General features: G+C 63.7%; 1 protein-coding gene across 1 annotated transcript in view; it reads left to right on the top strand.

Annotated features, from left to right (window-relative positions):
• The window catches only part of DHX29 (DExH-box helicase 29), a 61,163-nt gene that overhangs the window by 30,216 nt on the left and 10,468 nt on the right, over nt 1-20,479 (top strand). The window contains exons 17-28 of the mRNA XM_076063217.1: nt 4,744-4,891; nt 5,308-5,428; nt 6,353-6,437; nt 8,375-8,463; nt 8,843-8,971; nt 12,676-12,751; nt 16,463-16,579; nt 16,638-16,745; nt 17,773-17,909; nt 18,461-18,551; nt 19,168-19,272; nt 19,748-19,942. Of these exons, the coding sequence (XP_075919332.1) occupies nt 4,744-4,891; nt 5,308-5,428; nt 6,353-6,437; nt 8,375-8,463; nt 8,843-8,971; nt 12,676-12,751; nt 16,463-16,579; nt 16,638-16,745; nt 17,773-17,909; nt 18,461-18,551; nt 19,168-19,272; nt 19,748-19,942 (1,401 nt within the window). The remainder of the gene's footprint in view (nt 1-4,743; nt 4,892-5,307; nt 5,429-6,352; nt 6,438-8,374; nt 8,464-8,842; nt 8,972-12,675; nt 12,752-16,462; nt 16,580-16,637; nt 16,746-17,772; nt 17,910-18,460; nt 18,552-19,167; nt 19,273-19,747; nt 19,943-20,479) is intronic.

Here is a 20,479-nt window from a genome sequence, read left to right as displayed (position 1 = left end):
GTGAGCCTTCACAGGCCCAGGGTTTGAGCCTTCACAGGCCGAGGGTGTGAGCCTTCACAGGCCCAGGGTTTGAGCCTTCACAGGCCGAGGGTGTGAGCCTTCACAGGCCGAGGGTGTGAGCCTTCACAGGCCGAGGGTGTGAGCCTTCACAGGCCCAGGGTGTGAGCCTTCACAGGCCGAGGGTGTGAGCCTTCACAGGCCCAGGGTGTGAGCCTTCACAGGCCCAGGGTGTGAGCCTTCACAGGCCCAGGGTGTGAGCCTTCACAGGCCCAGGGTGTGAGCCTTCACAGGCCGAGGGTGTGAGCCTTCACAGGCCCAGGGTGTGAGCCTTCACAGGCCCAGGGTGTGAGCCTTCACAGGCCGAGGGTGTGAGCCTTCACAGGCCCAGGGTGTGAGCCTTCACAGGCCCAGGGTGTGAGCCTTCACAGGCCCAGGGTGTGAGCCTTCACAGGCCCAGGGTGTGAGCCTTCACAGGCCCAGGGTGTGAGCCTTCACAGGCCCAGGGTGTGAGCCTTCACAGGCCCAGGGTGTGAGCCTTCACAGGCCCAGGGTGTGAGACTTCACAGGCCCAGGGTGTGAGCCTTCACAGGCCCAGGGTGTGAGCCTTCACAGGCCCAGGGTGTGAGCCTTCACAGGCCGAGGGTGTGAGCCTTCACAGGCCCAGGGTGTGAGCCTTCACAGGCCCAGGGTGTGAGCCTTCACAGGCCCAGGGTGTGAGCCTTCACAGGCCCAGGGTGTGAGCCTTCACAGGCCCAGGGTGTGAGCCTTCACAGGCCCAGGGTGTGAGCCTTCACAGGCCGAGGGTGTGAGCCTTCACAGGCCGAGGGTGTGAGCCTTCACAGGCCCAGGGTGTGAGCCTTCACAGGCCGAGGGTGTGAGCCTTCACAGGCCCAGGGTGTGAGCCTTCACAGGCCCAGGGTGTGAGCCTTCACAGGCCCAGGGTGTGAGCCTTCACAGGCCCAGGGTGTGAGCCTTCACAGGCCGAGGGTGTGAGCCTTCACAGGCCCAGGGTGTGAGCCTTCACAGGCCCAGGGTGTGAGCCTTCACAGGCCGAGGGTGTGAGCCTTCACAGGCCCAGGGTGTGAGCCTTCACAGGCCCAGGGTGTGAGCCTTCACAGGCCCAGGGTGTGAGCCTTCACAGGCCCAGGGTGTGAGCCTTCACAGGCCCAGGGTGTGAGCCTTCACAGGCCCAGGGTGTGAGCCTTCACAGGCCCAGGGTGTGAGCCTTCACAGGCCCAGGGTGTGAGACTTCACAGGCCCAGGGTGTGAGCCTTCACAGGCCCAGGGTGTGAGCCTTCACAGGCCGAGGGTGTGAGCCTTCACAGGCCGAGGGTGTGAGCCTTCACAGGCCCAGGGTGTGAGCCTTCACAGGCCCAGGGTGTGAGCCTTCACAGGCCCAGGGTGTGAGCCTTCACAGGCCCAGGGTGTGAGCCTTCACAGGCCCAGGGTGTGAGCCTTCACAGGCCCAGGGTGTGAGCCTTCACAGGCCCAGGGTGTGAGACTTCACAGGCCCAGGGTGTGAGCCTTCACAGGCCCAGGGTGTGAGCCTTCACAGGCCGAGGGTGTGAGCCTTCACAGGCCGAGGGTGTGAGCCTTCACAGGCCCAGGGTGTGAGCCTTCACAGGCCCAGGGTGTGAGCCTTCACAGGCCGAGGGTGTGAGCCTTCACAGGCCCAGGGTGTGAGCCTTCACAGGCCCAGGGTGTGAGCCTTCACAGGCCCAGGGTGTGAGCCTTCACAGGCCCAGGGTGTGAGCCTTCACAGGCCGAGGGTGTGAGCCTTCACAGGCCGAGGGTGTGAGCCTTCACAGGCCGAGGGTGTGAGCCTTCACAGGCCGAGGGTGTGAGCCTTCACAGGCCGAGGGTGTGAGCCTTCACAGGCCCAGGGTGTGAGCCTTCACAGGCCCAGGGTGTGAGCCTTCACAGGCCGAGGGTGTGAGCCTTCACAGGCCCAGGGTGTGAGCCTTCACAGGCCCAGGGTGTGAGCCTTCACAGGCCCAGGGTGTGAGCCTTCACAGGCCCAGGGTGTGAGCCTTCACAGGCCCAGGGTGTGAGCCTTCACAGGCCCAGGGTGTGAGCCTTCACAGGCCGAGGGTGTGAGCCTTCACAGGCCCAGGGTGTGAGCCTTCACAGGCCCAGGGTGTGAGCCTTCACAGGCCGAGGGTGTGAGCCTTCACAGGCCGAGGGTGTGAGCCTTCACAGGCCGAGGGTGTGAGCCTTCACAGGCCGAGGGTGTGAGCCTTCACAGGCCGAGGGTGTGAGCCTTCACAGGCCCAGGGTGTGAGCCTTCACAGGCCGAGGGTGTGAGCCTTCACAGGCCCAGGGTGTGAGCCTTCACAGGCCGAGGGTGTGAGCCTTCACAGGCCCAGGGTGTGAGCCTTCACAGGCCCAGGGTGTGAGCCTTCACAGGCCCAGGGTGTGAGCCTTCACAGGCCCAGGGTGTGAGCCTTCACAGGCCCAGGGTGTGAGCCTTCACAGGCCGAGGGTGTGAGCCTTCACAGGCCCAGGGTGTGAGCCTTCACAGGCCCAGGGTGTGAGCCTTCACAGGCCGAGGGTGTGAGCCTTCACAGGCCCAGGGTGTGAGCCTTCACAGGCCCAGGGTGTGAGCCTTCACAGGCCCAGGGTGTGAGCCTTCACAGGCCCAGGGTGTGAGCCTTCACAGGCCCAGGGTGTGAGCCTTCACAGGCCGAGGGTGTGAGCCTTCACAGGCCCAGGGTGTGAGCCTTCACAGGCCCAGGGTGTGAGCCTTCACAGGCCGAGGGTGTGAGCCTTCACAGGCCGAGGGTGTGAGCCTTCACAGGCCCAGGGTGTGAGCCTTCACAGGCCCAGGGTGTGAGCCTTCACAGGCCCAGGGTGTGAGCCTTCACAGGCCCAGGGTGTGAGCCTTCACAGGCCGAGGGTGTGAGTGAGGGTGTCAGCGAGGGTGTGAGTCTTCACAGCCCGAGGGTGTGAGTCTTCACAGTCCGAGGGTGTGAGTGAGGGTGTGAGCGAGGGTGTGAGTCTTCACAGCCCGAGGTTGTGAGCCTTCACAGGCCGAGGGTGTGAGCGAGGGTGTGAGCGAGGGTGTGAGCGAGGGTGTGAGTCTTCACAGCCCCAGGGTGTGAGCGAGGGTGTGAGCGAGGGTGTGAGCGAGGGTGTGAGCGAGGGTGTGAGTCTTCACAGCCCCAGGGTGTGAGTCTTCACAGCCCAAGGGTGTGAGCGAGGGTGTGAGCGAGGGTGTGAGTCTTCACAGCTGCTGCTACTCGCGACGAACAGAACTTGCCCCGACAGTCTGCGTTGGGTTATACGTGTGTGGCTTTGTGAGTGTCTGTGTGAGTATCTGTGTGTGTGTGTGTGATTGTCTTTGTGTGTGTCTGTGTGAGTGTCTGTGAGTGTCTTTGTGTGAGTGTCTTTGTGTGTGTCTGTGTGAGTGTCTGTGTGTGTGTGAGTGTCTGTGTGTGTGTCTTTGTGTGTGTGTGTCTGTGTGAGTGTCTGTGTGTGTGTGTCTGTGTGAGTGTCTGTGTGTGTCTGTGTATGTGTGTGTGTCTGTGTGAGTGTCTGTGTGTGTGTGTCTGTGTGAGTGTCTGTGTGTGTCTGTGTGTCTTTGTGTTTGTGGGGAGCGGTGGTGCAGCGGTGAGCGCTACGCTGCGCTACGAACCCGGCGACCCGGTTTCGATTCCCGCCCAAGGCCAACACCCGGTGACGGTTATCTGAACCGGTCCTGGGCCTCCCCTAGGTCGACTCGGCCTCAACTGAGTACCTGGTGTAGCGGTGCGTAGTGAACATCGCCACTGGGGGAGACAAAGGCGGCCGGGCGTGGTGCTGCCGGCCAACCACACACCCACCCACCCACCCCCCTCGCGTGCCGTGCCGACCTTCGTCGGCGCTCGCTCACGGCACTTGCCCCAACAGCCCGTTCGGGCCGCGCGGGGGATCTTTGTCTTTGTCGTGGTGTGCGCCCGTGCGGTGCCGACGGGCGACACCGGTTGGCGCTGTGGCGGTGCGAGCCTCGCCGGCGAGCCACCGAGGTTCGAGCCGCAAGCTCGCGGCCGCCAGCGACGCTGGGCGAGCATCTAAAACCGTTCCCCGCGGCGGCCGCGGGGGGGGCGGGCGGCACCACTCGGTCCCCCGACGGGCCGCTAACGGGTAAAGTCGCGTGGATTAGGGAAATAAGTCAATAATGCATCCCGACGTTTCGATCGCAACGGCGAGCGGTCGTCCCCAGGCGAGAGAAGCGCTCCTCTGTGGCGAGGCATTACATAGTAGGGGGGATGGGGGGGGAGGGGGTAGTAGGCCGCAAAGGGGGGCGAGAGCGCTGGGGATGACATTCAAAGAGGGCTTGGGTGAGAGAGAGAGAGAGAAGAGAAAAGAAATGTGACAAGGAAGCCGAGATGTCAAACGTAACAGAACCTTGAAATGCAACGCAACTCAGAGAGTCGGCTAACACAACAGTTAACACCTTCGCCCGGTTGATCAACGTCCTTCCAAAGATTGCTGCATTTTGCATCCCTCCCTCTCCGCGTGATGCCTCGCCGCAGAGGCGCGTTTCTCCCTTTCACCTGAGCACGACCGCCGCTTGCTGTTGCGATCGAAACGTCGGCACCTACCATTTGCCCCCCTTTTCCTAATCCGCGCGACTTTTTTGCCGAAATAACCCACGAGCGATGAAAATCCCGCAGTCACGGGAGCTTCCAATATATATATAAACAAAAAAAAAAAACACATTTCTTCAACTTTTCTCCTTCCTCGTCCCCACTGCGAGCTCAGCTGTCGTGGGAGAAGGAGGGGCCGCCCGGCACGGACCCCAGCGGCCTCGACCCGGCGCGCTACAGCGCCCGCACGCGCCACGCCGTCGCCACCGCCAGCCCCGAGCGCGTCAACCTGGAGCTCGTGGTGGCGCTTCTCTCCCACCTGGGTGAGTTGTTGGGGGGGGGGGCGGGGGGGGGGGGGGCGGGGAACAAATGTATACGTGTCATAATAAATCACGAGAATGAAGAAATTGATAATAAAATAAAATAAACAAAAAAATGCGTGGCAATACGGCAAAAATGACATCGTCCAAAATTGAATCATGAAAATTAATTATAATGAAACAAATAAAGTCCCCCCCCCCATCGGCGGGCGTGTGCCGGGGCCGGCAACGCCGCCTCGTCACGGCGCCACTGGGGGAGGCGAAGGCGGCCCCGGGCGGTGGTGCTGGCCACCCACCACCCGCTAGCGCCGTGTGCCGCAGTGCCGGCCTTCGTAGGCGCTGCCGCCGCTCGCTCGCGGCACTTGCCCCGACAGGCGTCTGCCAGAGGCTACACGGGGGACCTTTGTCCTCGTGCCTAGACACCAGCGCCGAGCTGCGTGCGGTGGACGGCGCCGTGCTCGTCTTCCTGCCGGGCTTCGCCGACATCCAGGATCTCCACGACGCGCTGAGCCAGCACCGGGACTTCCGCGACTCCCGCCGGTGAGGCCGCCCCCCCCGGCGCCGGAACGCCGCCGTTCACATCGATAGCCTCAACAGTGAGCCGATTGCGCCGGCATTGCCGCGGCGAACGCTTGCCGTGCGATGCGAGCGTCGTGCGCGTGTGTGTGTGTGTGCGTGTGTGTGTGTGCGTGTGTGTGTGTGCGTGTGTGTGTGCGTGTGTGTGTGTGTGTGCGTGTGTGTGTGTGCGTGTGTGTGTGCGTGTGTGTGTGTGTGTGTGCGTGTGTGTGTGTGCGTGTGTGTGTGCATGTGTGTGTGTGCGTGTGTGTGTGTGCGTGTGTGTGTGCGTGTGTGTGTGTGCGTGTGTGTGTGTGTACGTGTGTGTGTGTGTACGTGTGCGTGTGTGTACGTGTGTGTGTGTGTGTACGTGTGTGTGTGTGCGTGTGTGTGTGTGCGTGTGCGTGTGTGTGTGCGTGTGTGTGTGTGTGTACGTGTGTGTGTGTGCGTGTGTGTGTGTGCGTGTGCGTGTGTGTGCATGTGTGTGTGTGTGTGTACGTGTGTGTGTGTGTGCGTGCGCTGGGGTGTGGCCTCGGGAGCGTGGCCAGCGGCGGAGTAGCGGTCAGCGCTACTCCGCCCCTACACGAACCCGGCCTCACCGAGTTCGATTCCCGCTCGCGGCCACCAACACCGCCGGTGACGACAGAAATCTGAACCGGTCCCGGGCCTCCTAACTCGGTCGACTCGGCCTCAACGAGTACCTGGTGCGGTGTGTAAACATCGCCGCTGGGGAGACAAAGGCGGCCGGGCGTGCGTGGCACCGGCCACCTCGCCCCCACCTCGTGCGGCCGTGCCGGCCTTTCGTAGGTGCCGCTCGCTAACGGCGCTTGACCCGGCCGCCCGTGCAGGCTACACGGTGGAGGGCGGGACCTTTGCCTGTACCTGACCGTGCGTGCATCGCTGCGCCAGGTACAAGGTGGTGCCGCTCCACTCGGTGCTGTCGTCGCGCGACCAGAGCGCCGCTTTCTCCATCCCTCCGCCGGGTGTGCGCAAGGTACGGTCTCTGTTTGAGTCTGTGGGTCTCTGTGTGAGTCTGTGGGTCTCTGTGTGAGTCTGTGGGTCTCTATGCGAGTCTGTGGGTCTCTGTGCGAATCTGTGGGTCTCTGTTCGAGTCTGTGGATCTCTGTGTGAGTCTATGGGTCTCTGTGTGATAAGTCTATGGGTCTCTGTGTGAGTCTATGGGTCTCTGTGTGAGTTTGGGTCTCTGTGTGAGTCTGTGGGTCTCTGCGTGAGTCTGTGGGTCTCTGTGTGAGTTTGTGGGTCTCTGTGTGATGAGTCTATGGGTCTCTGTGTGAGTCTGTGGGTCTCTGTGTGAGTCTATGGGTCTCTGTGTGAGTCTGTGTGTCTCTGCGTGAGTCTGTGGGTCTCTGTGTGAGTCTATGGGTCTCTGCGTGAGTCTATGGGTCTCTGTGTGAGTCTGTGGGTCTCTGTGCGAGTCTGTGGGTCTCTGTGCGAGTCTGTGGGTCTCTGTTCGAGTCTGGGATCTGACTCTGTGTGAGTCTGTGGGTCTCTGCGTGAGTCTATGGGTCTCTGTGTGAGTCTGTGGGTCTCTGCGTGAGTCTATGGGTCTCTGTGTGAGTCTGTGGGTCTCTGTGCGAGTCTGTGGGTCTCTGTGCGAGTCTGTGGGTCTCTGTTCGAGTCTGTGGGTCTCTGTGTGAGTCTATGGGTCTCTGTGTGAGTCTATGGGTCTCTGTGTGAGTCTGTGTGTCTCTGCGTGAGTCTGTGGGTCTCTGTGCGAGTCTGTGGGTCTCTGTGTGAGTCTGTGGGTCTCTATGCGAGTCTGTGGGGTCTCTGTGCGAGTCTGTGGGTCTCTGTTCGAGTCTGTGGATCTCTGTGTGAGTCTATGGGTCTCTGTGTGATAAGTCTATGGGTCTCTGTGTGAGTCTATGGGTCTCTGTGTGAGTTTGGGTCTCTGTGTGAGTCTGTGGGTCTCTGCGTGAGTCTGTGGGTCTCTGTGTGAGTTTGTGGGTCTCTGTGTGATGAGTCTATGGGTCTCTGTGTGAGTCTGTGGGTCTCTGTGTAAGTCTATGGGTCTCTGTGTGAGTCTGTGTGTCTCTGCGTGAGTCTGTGGGTCTCTGTGTGAGTCTATGGGTCTCTGCGTGAGTCTATGGGTCTCTGTGTGAGTCTGTGGGTCTCTGTGCGAGTCTGTGGGTCTCTGTGCGAGTCTGTGGGTCTCTGTTCGAGTCTGTGGATCTCTGTGTGAGTCTGTGGGTCTCTGCGTGAGTCTATGGGTCTCTGTGTGAGTCTGTGGGTCTCTGCGTGAGTCTATGGGTCTCTGTGTGAGTCTGTGGGTCTCTGTGCGAGTCTGTGGGTCTCTGTGCGAGTCTGTGGGTCTCTGTTCGAGTCTGTGGGCCTCTGTGTGAGTCTATGGGTCTCTGTGTGAGTTTGGGTCTCTGCGTGAGTCTGTGTGTCTCTGCGTGAGTCTGTGGGTCTCTGTGTGAGTCTGTGGGTCTCTGTGCGAGTCTACGGGTCTCTGTGTGAGTCTATGGGTCTCTGTGTGAGTCTGTGGGTCTCTGTGCGAGTCTACGGGTCTCTGTGTGAGTCTACGGGTCTCTGCGTGAGTCTATGGGTCTCTGTGTGAGTCTGTGGGTCTCTGTGTGAGTCTATGGGTCTCTGTGTGAGTTTGGGTCTCTGCGTGAGTCTGTGTGTCTCTGCGTGAGTCTGTGGGTCTCTGTGTGAGTCTACGGGTCTCTGCGTGAGTCTATGGGTCTCTGCGTGAGTCTGTGGGTAACCAGCCGTGCTAATTTGGAGGTGCGTGGGGTTGGGAAGGCCAACAGACTAAACACAAAAAAGCTGTTCTAAAGAAACGAGGACGTTCACCTCGTCGTCGATGACGTCATCGAGGACGATGACGTCATCGATGACGACGTCGCCGTCGGCGAGCCCACCGCTCCGTCGAGCCGCTGCCGTTTTGGTTCTCGCGACTCGCAGATCGTGCTGGCGACCAACATCGCCGAGACGGGCATCACCATCCCCGACGTGGTGTTCGTCATCGACGGCGGACGCAGCAAGGAGAACAGGTGGCGCCTCCGTCGTCACGATCGCAATCATCATCATCATCGTCGTCGTCGTCGTCGTCGCTGTCGTCACGATCGTCATCATCACTGTCATCATGGTCATCGCTATCACCACCACTATCATCATCATCATCAATGTTATCTCTATCACCACCACTGTCATCACCACCATCATCACCACCATCACCACCACCATCACCACCACCATCACCACAACCATCATCATCACCACCACCATCATTATCACCACCATCACCAACAGCACTTGCCCCGACAGTCCGTGGCGGCGGTGGTGGCGGTGGTGGCGGTGGCGGTGGCGGTGGTGGTGGTGGCGGTGGCGGTGGTGGTGTGATCTTTGCCTGTGTGTGCGTGCGTGGGGCAGGTACAGCGAGAGCGGGCAGATGAGCTCCCTGGTGGAGACGTTCATCAGCAAGGCGAGCGCTGAGCAGCGGCGCGGGAGGGCGGGACGCGTACAGCCGGGATTCTGCTTCCGTCTCTACACTCGCAGCAGGTGGTGGCACCACCCCCACCCTCACACCCCCCTCACACCACCCCCACCCTCACACCACCCCCACCCTCACACCACCCTCACACCACCCCCACCCCTCACACCACCCTCAACTACACCACCTCACACCACCCTCACACCACCCACCCTCACACCACCCCCACCCTCACACCACCCCCACCCTCACACCCCCGCCACCCTCACACCCCCTCCACCTCACACCACCCCCACCCTCACACCACCCCCACCCTCACACCCCCCACCCTCACACCACCCTCACACCACCCCACCCTCACACCTTCACACCCCCACCCTCACACCCCCACCCTCACACCACCCCCACCCTCACACCACCCCCACCCTCACCCCCCCACCCTCACACCACCACCTCACCCACCCCACCCTCACACCCCCCCACCCACACACCACCCCCACCCTCACACCACCCCCACCCTCACACCCCACACCCCCACCCTCACACCCCCACCCTCACACCACCCCACCCTCACACCCCCCACCCTCACACCACCCCCACCCTCACACCACCCCCACCCTCACACCCCTCCCACCCTCACACCACCCCCACCCTCACACCACCTCACACCACCCCCACCCTCACACCACCCCCACCCCTCACACCACCCCCACCCTCACACCACCCCACCCTCACACCACCCCCACCCTCACACCACCCCCACCCTCACACCCCCCCCACCCTCACACCACCCCCACCCTCACACCACCCCCACCCTCACACCACCCCCACCCTCACACCACCCCACCCTCACACCCCCCCACCCTCACACCACCCCCACCCTCACACCACCCACCCTCACACCCCCCACCCCCACCCTCACACCCCCACCTCACACCACCCCACCCTCACACCACCCCCACCCTCACACCCCCCCACCCTCACACCACCCCACCCTCACACCACCCCCACCCTCACACCACCCACCCTCACACCACCCCCACCCCTCACCCCCCCCCACCCTCACACCACCCCACCCTCACACCACCCCCACCCTCACACCCCACACACCCCACCTCCACACCCCACTCCTCACACACACCCACCCTCACACCCCCCCACCCTCACACCACCCCCACCCTCACACACCCCACCCTCCACCCACCCCCACCCTCACACCACCCCCACCCTCACACCACCCCCCACCCACACCACCCCCACCCTCACACCACCCCCACCCTCCACACCACCCCCACCCTCACCACCCCCCACCCTCACACCACCCCCACCCTCACACCCCCCCCACCCTCACACCACCCCACCCTCACACCACCCCCACCCTCACAACCCCCACCCTCACACCACCCCACCCTCACACCACCCCCACCCTCACACCACCCCCACCCTCACACCCCACCCTCACAACCACCCCCACCCTCACACCACCCCCACCCTCACACCCCCACACCCCCACCCTCACACCCCACCTTCACACCACCCCACCCTCACACCACCCCCACCCTCACACCCCCCCACCCTCACACCACCCCCACCCTCACACCACCCCCACCCTCACACCCCCCCCACCCTCACACCACCCCCACCCTCACACCACCCCACCCTCACACCACCCCCACCCTCACACCCCCCCCACCCTCACACCACCCCCACCCTCACACCCCACCCTCACACCCCCACACCCTCACACACCCCCCACCCTCACACACCCCCCACCCTCACACCACCCTCACACCACCCCCACCCTCACACCACCCCCACCCTCACACCACCCCCACCCTCACACCACCCTCACCCACCCCCACCCTCACACCACCCCCACCCTCACACCACCCCCACCCTCACACCACCCCCACCCTCACACCACCCCCACCCTCACACCACCCTCACACCACCCCCACCCTCACACCACCCCCACCCTCACACCACCCCACCCCCTCACACCCCCCCACCCTCACACCACCCCCACCCTCACACCACCCCCACCCTCACACCCCCCCACCCTCACAACGCCCCCACCCTCACACCGCCCCCACCCTCACACCGCCCCCACCCTCACACCACCCCCACCCTCACACCACCCCCACCCTCACACCACCCCCACCCTCACACCACCCCCACCCTCACACCCCCCCCACCCTCACACCCCCCCCCACCCTCACACCACCCCCACCCTCACACCACCCCCACCCTCACACCCCCCCCACCCTCACACCACCCCCACCCTCACACCACCCCCACCCTCACACCCCCCCACCCTCACACCACCCCCACCCTCACACCACCCCCACCCTCACACCCCCACACCCCCACCCTCACACCCCCACCCTCACACCACCCCCACCCTCACACCACCCCCACCCTCACACCACCCCCACCCTCACACCCCCCCACCCTCACACCACCCCCACCCTCACACCACCCCCACCCTCACACCACCCCCACCCTCACACCACCCCCACCCTCACACCACCCCCACCCTCACACCACCCCCACCCTCACACCACCCCCACCCTCACACCACCCTCACACCCCCCCCCCCACTCCTTCTCACCACCCCCCTCCTCACACCACCCCCACCCTCACACCCTCACACCCCCCCTCCTCCTCACACCCCCCCCCCTACCAAGCCACCCCCCCCATCCCTCTCCTCCTCACCCCTCCCCCCATCCCCCCCTCCTCACCGCTCCCACAGCCCCCGCCCCTCCAGCCCCTTCCCCCCCTCTCCTCACACCCCCCGCCCACCTGCTCATATCCCCCCCTCCTCACATCCACCTCCAAACCACACCCCCCCAAGCCACACCCCTCCCCAAGCCACACCCCCCCTCCTCGCACCCCCCCAAGCCACACACCTACCCAAGCTACACCCCCTCCTCCTCGCACCCCCCCAAGCCACACCCCTATCCAAGCCACACCCCCTCCTCCTCGCACCCCCCCCAAGCCACACCCCTACCCAAGCCACACCCCCACCCAAGCCACACCCCCACCTCACACCCCCCAAGCCACACCCCCACCCAAGCCACACCCCTCCCCAAGCCACACCCCCTCCCTCCTCACACCCCTACCCAAGCCACACCCCTCCCCAAGCCACACCCCCCCTCCTCGCACCCCCCAAGCCACACCCCTACCCAAGCCACCCCCCACCCAAGCCACACCCCCCCTCCTCACACCCCCCAAGCCACACCCCCCCCAAGCCACACCCCTCCCCAAGCCACACCCCCCCTCCTCGCACCCCCCAAGCCACACCCCTACCCAAGCCACACCCCCTCCTCCTCACACCCCCCCAAGCCACACCCCTATCCAAGCCACACCCCCTCCTCACACCCCCCCCAAGCCACACCCCTACCCAAGCCACACCCCCACCCAAGCCACACCCCCCCTCCTCACACCCCCCCAAGCCACACCCCCCCCAAGCCACACCCCTCCCCAAGCCACACCCCTCCCCAAGCCACACCCCCTCCTCCTCACACCCCTACCCAAGCCACACCCCTCCCCAAGCCACACCCCCTCCTCCTCACACCCCTCCCCAAGCCACACCCCCTCCTCCTCACACCCCCCCCACCGTGGTGCTGCTCACTGCTGCGCGTGTCTGCCCTTCACGTGGCCTCAACGTGCACGTAGCCTGGCACAGGCGCCGTGGTGACGTCGCCGCCACTTGGTGGCCCCGACGGTCTGTTGGAGGCTTCACGGGGCCCCTTTGTCTTTGTGTGGGCAGGTACGAGGGATTCCCGCAGTACGCCGTGCCGGAGATCCAGCGGATGCCCTTGGAGGAGCTGTGCCTCAGCATCATGGTGAGAGGGGGGACGCCTCCCACCCCCCCCCCCCCACTACTCACCACCCCACCCTGGACGCCTCCAATAATAACCTGCTTCACTACTTAGCCTTGCACACACCCACTCGTCCACCCACCCACTCGTCCACCCATCCACTCGTCCACCCACCCACTCGTCCACGCACCCACTCGTCCACCCACCCACCCGTCCACCCACCCACCCGTCCACCCACCCACTCGTCCACCCACCCACTCGTCCACCCACCCACTCGTCCACCCACCCACTCGTCCACCCACCCACTCGTCCACCCACCCACTCGTCCACCCACCCACCTGTCCACCCACCCACTCGTCCACCCACCCACTCGTCCACCCACCCACTCGTCCACCCACCTACTCGTCCACCCACCCACTCGTCCACCCACCCACTCGTCCACCCACCTACTCGTCCACCCATCCACTCCTCCACTCACCCACCCATCCACCCATCCACTCGTCCACCCACCCACTCGTCCACCCACCCACTCGTCCACCCACCTACTCGTCCACCCATCCACTCGTCCACCCACCCACTCGTCCACCCACCCACTCGTCCACCCACCCACTCGTCCACGCACCCACTCGTCCACCCACCCACCCGTCCACCCACCCACTCGTCCACCCACCCACTCGTCCACCCACCCACTCGTCCACCCACCCACTCGTCCACCCACCCACTCGTCCACCCACCCACCTGTCCACCCACCCACTCGTCCACCCACCCACTCGTCCACCCACCCACTCGTCCACCCACCTACTCGTCCACCCACCCACTCGTCCACCCACCCACTCGTCCACCCACCTACTCGTCCACCCATCCACTCGTCCACTCACCCACCCATCCACCCATCCACTCGTCCACCCACCCACTCGTCCACCCACCCACTCGTCCACCCACCTACTCGTCCACCCATCCACTCGTCCACCCACCCACTCGTCCACCCACCCACTCGTCCACCAACCCACTCGTTCACCCACCCACTCGTCCACCCACCCACTCGTCCACCCATCCACTCGTCCAACCACCCACTCGTCCACCCATCCACTCGTCCACCCATCCACTCGTCCACCCACCCACTCGTCCACCCACCCACCCGTCCACCCACCCACCCGTCCACCCATTCACTCGTTCAGCCACCCACTCGTCCACCCACCCACTCGTCCACCCACCCACTCGTCCACCCACCCACTCGTCCACCCACCCACCCATCCCGCACCCACTCGTCCACCCACCCACTCGTCCACCCACCCACTCGTCCACCCACCCACTCGTCCACCCACCCACTCGTCCACCCACCCACTCGTCCACCCACCTACTCGTCCACCCACCCACTCGTCCACCCACCCACTCGTCCACTCACCCACTCGTCCACTCACCCACTCGTCCACCCACCCACCCGTCCACCCACCCACCCGTCCACCCACCCACTCGTCCACCCACCCACTCGTCCACCCACCCACTCGTCCACCCACCCACTCGTCCACCCACCCACTCGTCCACCCACCCACTCGTCCACCCATCCACTCGTCCACCCACGCACTCGTCCACCCACGCACTCGTCCACTCGTCCACCCACCCACTCGTCCACCCACCTACTCGTCCACCCACCCACTCGTCCACCCACCCACTCGTCCACTCACCCACTCGTCCATCCACCCACTCGTCCACCCACCCACTCGTCCACCCACCTACTCGTCCACCCACCCACTCGTCCACCCACCCACTCGTCCACTCACCCACTCGTCCACTCACCCACTCGTCCACCCACCCACCCGTCCACCCACCCACTCGTCCACCCACCCACTCGTCCACCCACCCACTCGTCCACCCACCCACTCGTCCACCCACCCACTCGTCCACCCACCCACTCGTCCACCCACGCACTCGTCCACCCACGCACTCGTCCACTCACCCCACTCGTCCACCCATCCACTCGTCCACCCACCCACTCGTCCACCCACCCACTCGTCCACCCACCCACTCATCCACCCACCCACTCGTCCACCCACCCACTCGTCCACCCACTCGTCCACCCACCCACTCGTCCACCCACCCACTCGTCCACCCACCCACTCGTCCACCCATCCACTCGTCCACCCACGCACTCGTCCACTCACCCACTCGTCCACCCACCCACTCGTCCACCCACCCACTCATCCACCCACCCACTCGTCCACCCACCCACTCGTCCACCCACCCACTCGTCCACCCACTCGTCCACCCACCCACTCGTCCACCCACCCACTCGTCCATCCACCCACTCGTCCACCCACCCACTCGTCCACCCACCCACTCGTCCACCCACTCACTCGTCCACCCACCGACCCCTCCACCCACCCACCCGTCCACCCACCCACTCGTCCACCCATCCACTCGTCCACCCACCCACTCGTCCACCCACCCACTCGTACACCCACCCACTCGTCCACCAACCCACTCGTCCACCCACCCACTCGTCCACTCACCCACTCGTCCACTCACCCACTCGTCCACCCACCCACCCGTCCACCCACCCACCCGTCCACCCACCCACTCGTCCACCCACCCACTCGTCCACCCACCCACTCGTCCACCCACCCACTCGTCCACCCACCCACTCGTCCACCCACCCACTCGTCCACCCATCCACTCGTCCACCCACGCACTCGTCCACCCACGCACTCGTCCACTCACCCACTCGTCCACCCACCCACTCGTCCACCCACCTACTCGTCCACCCACCCACTCGTCCACCCACCCACTCGTCCACTCACCCACTCGTCCACTCACCCACTCGTCCACCCACCCACCCGTCCACCCACCCACCCGTCCACCCACCCACTCGTCCACCCACCCACTCGTCCACCCACCCACTCGTCCACCCACCCACTCGTCCACCCACCCACTCGTCCACCCATCCACTCGTCCACCCACGCACTCGTCCACCCACGCACTCGTCCACTCACCCACTCGTCCACCCATCCACTCGTCCACCCACCCACTCGTCCACCCACCCACTCGTCCACCCACCCACTCATCCACCCACCCACTCGTCCACCCACCCACTCGTCCACCCACTCGTCCACCCACCCACTCGTCCACCCACCCACTCGTCCACCCACCCACTCGTCCACCCATCCACTCGTCCACCCACGCACTCGTCCACTCACCCACTCGTCCACCCACCCACTCGTCCACCCACCCACTCATCCACCCCACCCACTCGTCCACCCACCCACTCGTCCACCCACCCACTCGTCCACCCACTCGTCCACCCACCCACTTGTCCACCCACCCACTCGTCCATCCACCCACTCGTCCACCCACCCCACTCGTCCACCCACCCACTCGTCCACCCACTCACTCGTCCACCCACCGACCCCTCCACCCACCCACCCGTCCACCCACCCACTCGTCCACCCATCCACTCGTCCACCCACCCACTCGTCCACCCACCCACTCGTACACCCACCCACTCGTCCACCAACCCACTCGTCCACCCACCCACTCGTCCACCCACCCACTCGTCCACCAACCCACTCGTCCACCCACCTACTCGTCCACCCACCCACTTGTCCACCCACCCACTCGTCCACGCACCCACTCGTCCACCCACCCACTCGTCCACCCACCCACCCGTCCACCCACCCACCAAGTCACCCACCCAGTCACCCACCCCCCACCCTGTACTCCCACCCCCCACCGCTGTAGAAGTGTGGGCTGGGTCCTCCGGAGCAGTTCCTGTCGGAGGCCCTGGACCCTCCGCCGGTGCCGTCGGTGCAGCGCGCCATGACGGTGCTGCGCCGCCTCGGCGCCTGCTCCGCCGCCGCGGCGGCCGCGGCGGGGGGGGGCCCGGACGCGGCCGCCGCGGGGGGCCCCCCCCCAGGACTGGGTCCTGACGCCGCTGGGACACCACCTGGCGGCCCTGCCCGTGTCCCCGCGCGTCGCCAAGATGCTCATCTTCGCCGCCTACCTCGGATGCCTCCCCGCGGCGGTGAGGGAGCCGGCGCGCTCGCCGTGCTCACGCTCACGCTCACTCGCTCACTCACTCGCTCACTCCCTCGCTCACTCGCTCGCTCACTCACTCGCTCACTCACTCGCTCACTCGCTCACTCACTCGCTCACACACTCACTCGCTCACTCACTCGCTCACTCACTCGCTCACTCACTCGCTCACCCACTCGCTCACTCACTCGCTCACCCACTCGCTCACTCACTCGCTCACTCACTCGCTCACTCACTCACTCACTCGCTCACTCATCCACTCGCTCACTCACTCGCTCACTCACTCGCTCACTCACTCACTCACTCGCTCACTCATCCACTCACTCACCCCACTCGCTCACCCACTCGCTCACCAACTTGCACTCACCCGCACTCACGCTCACCCACTCGCTCACCCACTCGCTCACCCACTCGTCCACTCGCTCACTCACTCGCTCACCCGCACTCACGCTCACCCACTCACTCGCTCACCCACTCGCTCACCAACTTGCACTCACCCGCACTCACGCTCACCCACTCGCTCACCCACCCATTCGTCCACCCACCCACTCGTCCACCCACCCACTCGTCCACCCACTCGCTCACCCACTCGCTCACCCACTCGCTCACCCTCTCGCTCACCCACTCGCTCACCCACTCGCTCGCCCGCACTCACGCTCACCCACTCACTCGCTCACCCGCACTCACGCTCACTCACTCGCTCACCTGCACTCACGCTCACTCACCCACTCGCTCACCCGCACTCACGCTCACTCACTCACTCACTCACCCGCACTCACGCTCACCCACTCGCTCACCCACTCGCTCACCCGCACTCACACCCACCCACTCGCTCACCCGCACGCAGAGCTCGCCCACCGACCCGCACGCTCGCCCACTGTGACGGCGGGGTATTGTGGTCGTGTTTATGGTGGTGGTTGTTCTTGGTGGTGATTCTCGTCGTCGTTGTTGTTGTGGTTGTTGTTGTTGTGGTTGTTGTCATTGTGGTTATTGTTGTTGTGGTCGTCTTCCGCCAGGCTGTCATCGCCGCCACGGTGGGGGAGAAGTCCCCGTGGGTGTCGCCAATCGGGAAGCGGTCCGAGGCCGACCTCGCCAAGCTCAGCCTCTCATTGGCCAGCTCCGACCACCTGACGTTTTATCGAGCCTATCAGAGGTGAGCGCCTTCATTCAAAAGCCGTAACCATTTGCTTGCCGGGCTGCTGTTAACGTCGCGTTCACTTGCTCACCCCTTTCCTGTCCACCGCTGAATCTCGGAATGCACACGGTGACTAGGAGATGTTGACTACCTCACTTGGTACGCAGGAGGTCGTGGGTTCGATCCCGACCCTGACAATGCCTGCTGCTGTATATTTGGAGTTTGCGTGTCTCTCTCTCTCTCTCATCATCATCATGGTGGCTAGGAGATGTTAACTACCTCGCCTGGTGTACAGGAGGTCGTGGCGTCGATCCTGACCCTGACTATGCCTGCTGCTGCTGTATATTTGGATTTTGCGTCTCTCTCTCTCTCTGTCCGTGGCCGCGTGGATTATTTGGCTGCTGCTGTACATTTGGCGATGATATCAGCCACTTGGTTGAACCTGTCATTCGTGATGGCCGGGTTCGCTCCTGTTGCCCGGTTGTCACATGATCAGTCGTTGCCGGTGTCCGTCGCCTGTTGCCCGGTTGTCTCACGAGTCTGGTTTGTCGCACGATCGGTCGTTGTAGGTGGCAGGCTGCCCGGAGGGAGGGAGTGGCGGCCGAGACGGCGTTCTGTCAGCGCAACTTCTTGAGCCACAATGCCATGACCAACATCTCGGTGAGCCTTGCGGTGGGGGGGGGGGGGGCGGGTGTGCTGCGGCGGTGCCGCGTTGGCCAGGAGATGTTAACTCCCTCGCCCGGTATGCAGGAGGAGGTCGTGGGTTTTGATCCCGACCCTCACGATGCCTGCTGCTGCATATTTAAAGTTTCTGTGTGTCTCTCTCTCATCATCATCACGGTGGCTAGGAGATGTTAACTCCCTCGCCCGGTATGCAGGAGGAGGTCGTGGGTTTTGATCCCGACCCTCACGACGCCTGCTGCTGCTGCTGTATATTTAAAGTTTGCGTGTCTCTCTCTCTCTCCCCGTGGTCGTGTGGATTTTATCTCCGGGTCCTCTGTAAACACACAAAAAATCAGTTCTGAAGAAATTGAGTTTGTCAATGGCGATGATTTGTAAAAGTGCACCACGGTTTCCCATCGGCTTCCTGACATCGGAAGGGAGAGAACGTTCCAGACGGCCGCAGAAGCGCCGGCGCATCCGAAAGCGCCGACGCGGTGACCGCCACCGTCTTCGTTCGGCGGCCGAGCCCAAGAGGCCTCTGCTACGAAGATGATGGCGAGCGGAGTTCGCGCGACGATGGTTCACAGCACGACCCCCCCGCTCTCCCCTACAGGACGTGCAGAGAGAGCTCGTCCGCCAGGTCGAGGCCTTGGGCTTCAGGGGCGACCGCTCGGCCATGAAACCCGACCTCGGCCCCGGTGACATCGCCCTGCTAAAGGTCAGGAGGGTCACGGGGGGCACCGTCCGCTACCACCCCCCCCCCCCCCCCCCCCCGCGGGAGTCGGTGGGCAACGGGTACGTCACGGTGGCCGGGAGATGTTAACTACCACGCCTGGTGTACAGGAGGTCGTGGGTTCGATCCCGACCCTCACAATGCCTGCTGCTGTATATTTGGAGTTTGCGTGTCTCTCTCTCTCATCATCATCACGGTGGCTAGGAGATGTTAACTACCTCGCCCGGTGTACAGGAGGTCGTGGGTTCAATCTCGACCCTGATGACGCCTGCTGTTGCTGCTGTATATTTGGAGTCTGCGTGTCTCTCTCTCTCTCATCATCATCACGGTGGCTAGGAGATGTTAACTCGCTCGCCTGGTGTACAGGACGTCGTGTCACAGTAATAATTATTAATATTATTTATTAAAATACATTTATTTATTTTTACCCCCTCCCCCCCCGTCCCCCCCGTCCGAGCAGGCGGTGCTCACGGCCGGCCTCTACGACAACGTGGGCCGCATTCGCGTGGTGCCCGTGGTGCCCGTGGACCCCATGGAGGCGTCCGCCGAGAAGCCCCCGTGCCTGATCGACACGCCGCAGGGCCCGGCGCACGTGCACCCGTCGTCGGTCGCCCGCGGGCTCCGGGGACCCGGCTGGCTGCTCTACCAGGAGAAGGCAACGAGCACACGGCCAGGCGCGGGCCGACGAAGACCGTCACGTGACTCGCGTGTCACATGACGGCGACACGCGTGTCACCGTCATGTGACTGGCGTGTCACCGTCACGTGACACGCGTGTCACCGTCACGTGCACGTAGCAATGAGTTGGACCAAGATTGAACGTAGCAATGAGTTGGACCAAGATTGCACGTAGCAATGAGTTGGATCAAGATTGAACGTAGCAATGAGTTGGACCAAGATTGCACGAGGCAATGAGTTGGACCAAGATTGCACGTAGCAATGAGTTGGACCAAGATTGCACGTGGCAATGAATTGGACCAAGATTGCACGTAGCAATGAGTTGGACCAAGATTGCACGTGGCAATGAGTTGGACCAAGATTGCATGTAGCAATGAGTTGGACCAAGATTGCACGTAGCAATGAGTTGGACCAAGATTGCACGTAGCAATGAGTTGGACCAAGATTGCACGTAGCAATGAGTTGGACCAAGATTGCACGTAGCAATGAGTTGGACCAAGATTGCACGTAGCAAT

This window comes from Petromyzon marinus, chromosome 1, assembly GCF_048934315.1.
Source record: "Petromyzon marinus isolate PM22_M1 ecotype Great Lakes invasive population chromosome 1, UKy_Petmar_22M1.pri1.0, whole genome shotgun sequence".
Classification (NCBI taxonomy): Eukaryota; Metazoa; Chordata; class Hyperoartia; order Petromyzontiformes; family Petromyzontidae; genus Petromyzon; species Petromyzon marinus.
Note: the sequence above shows the minus strand (reverse complement) of the source record. Positions and strands in the feature narration are given on the sequence as shown.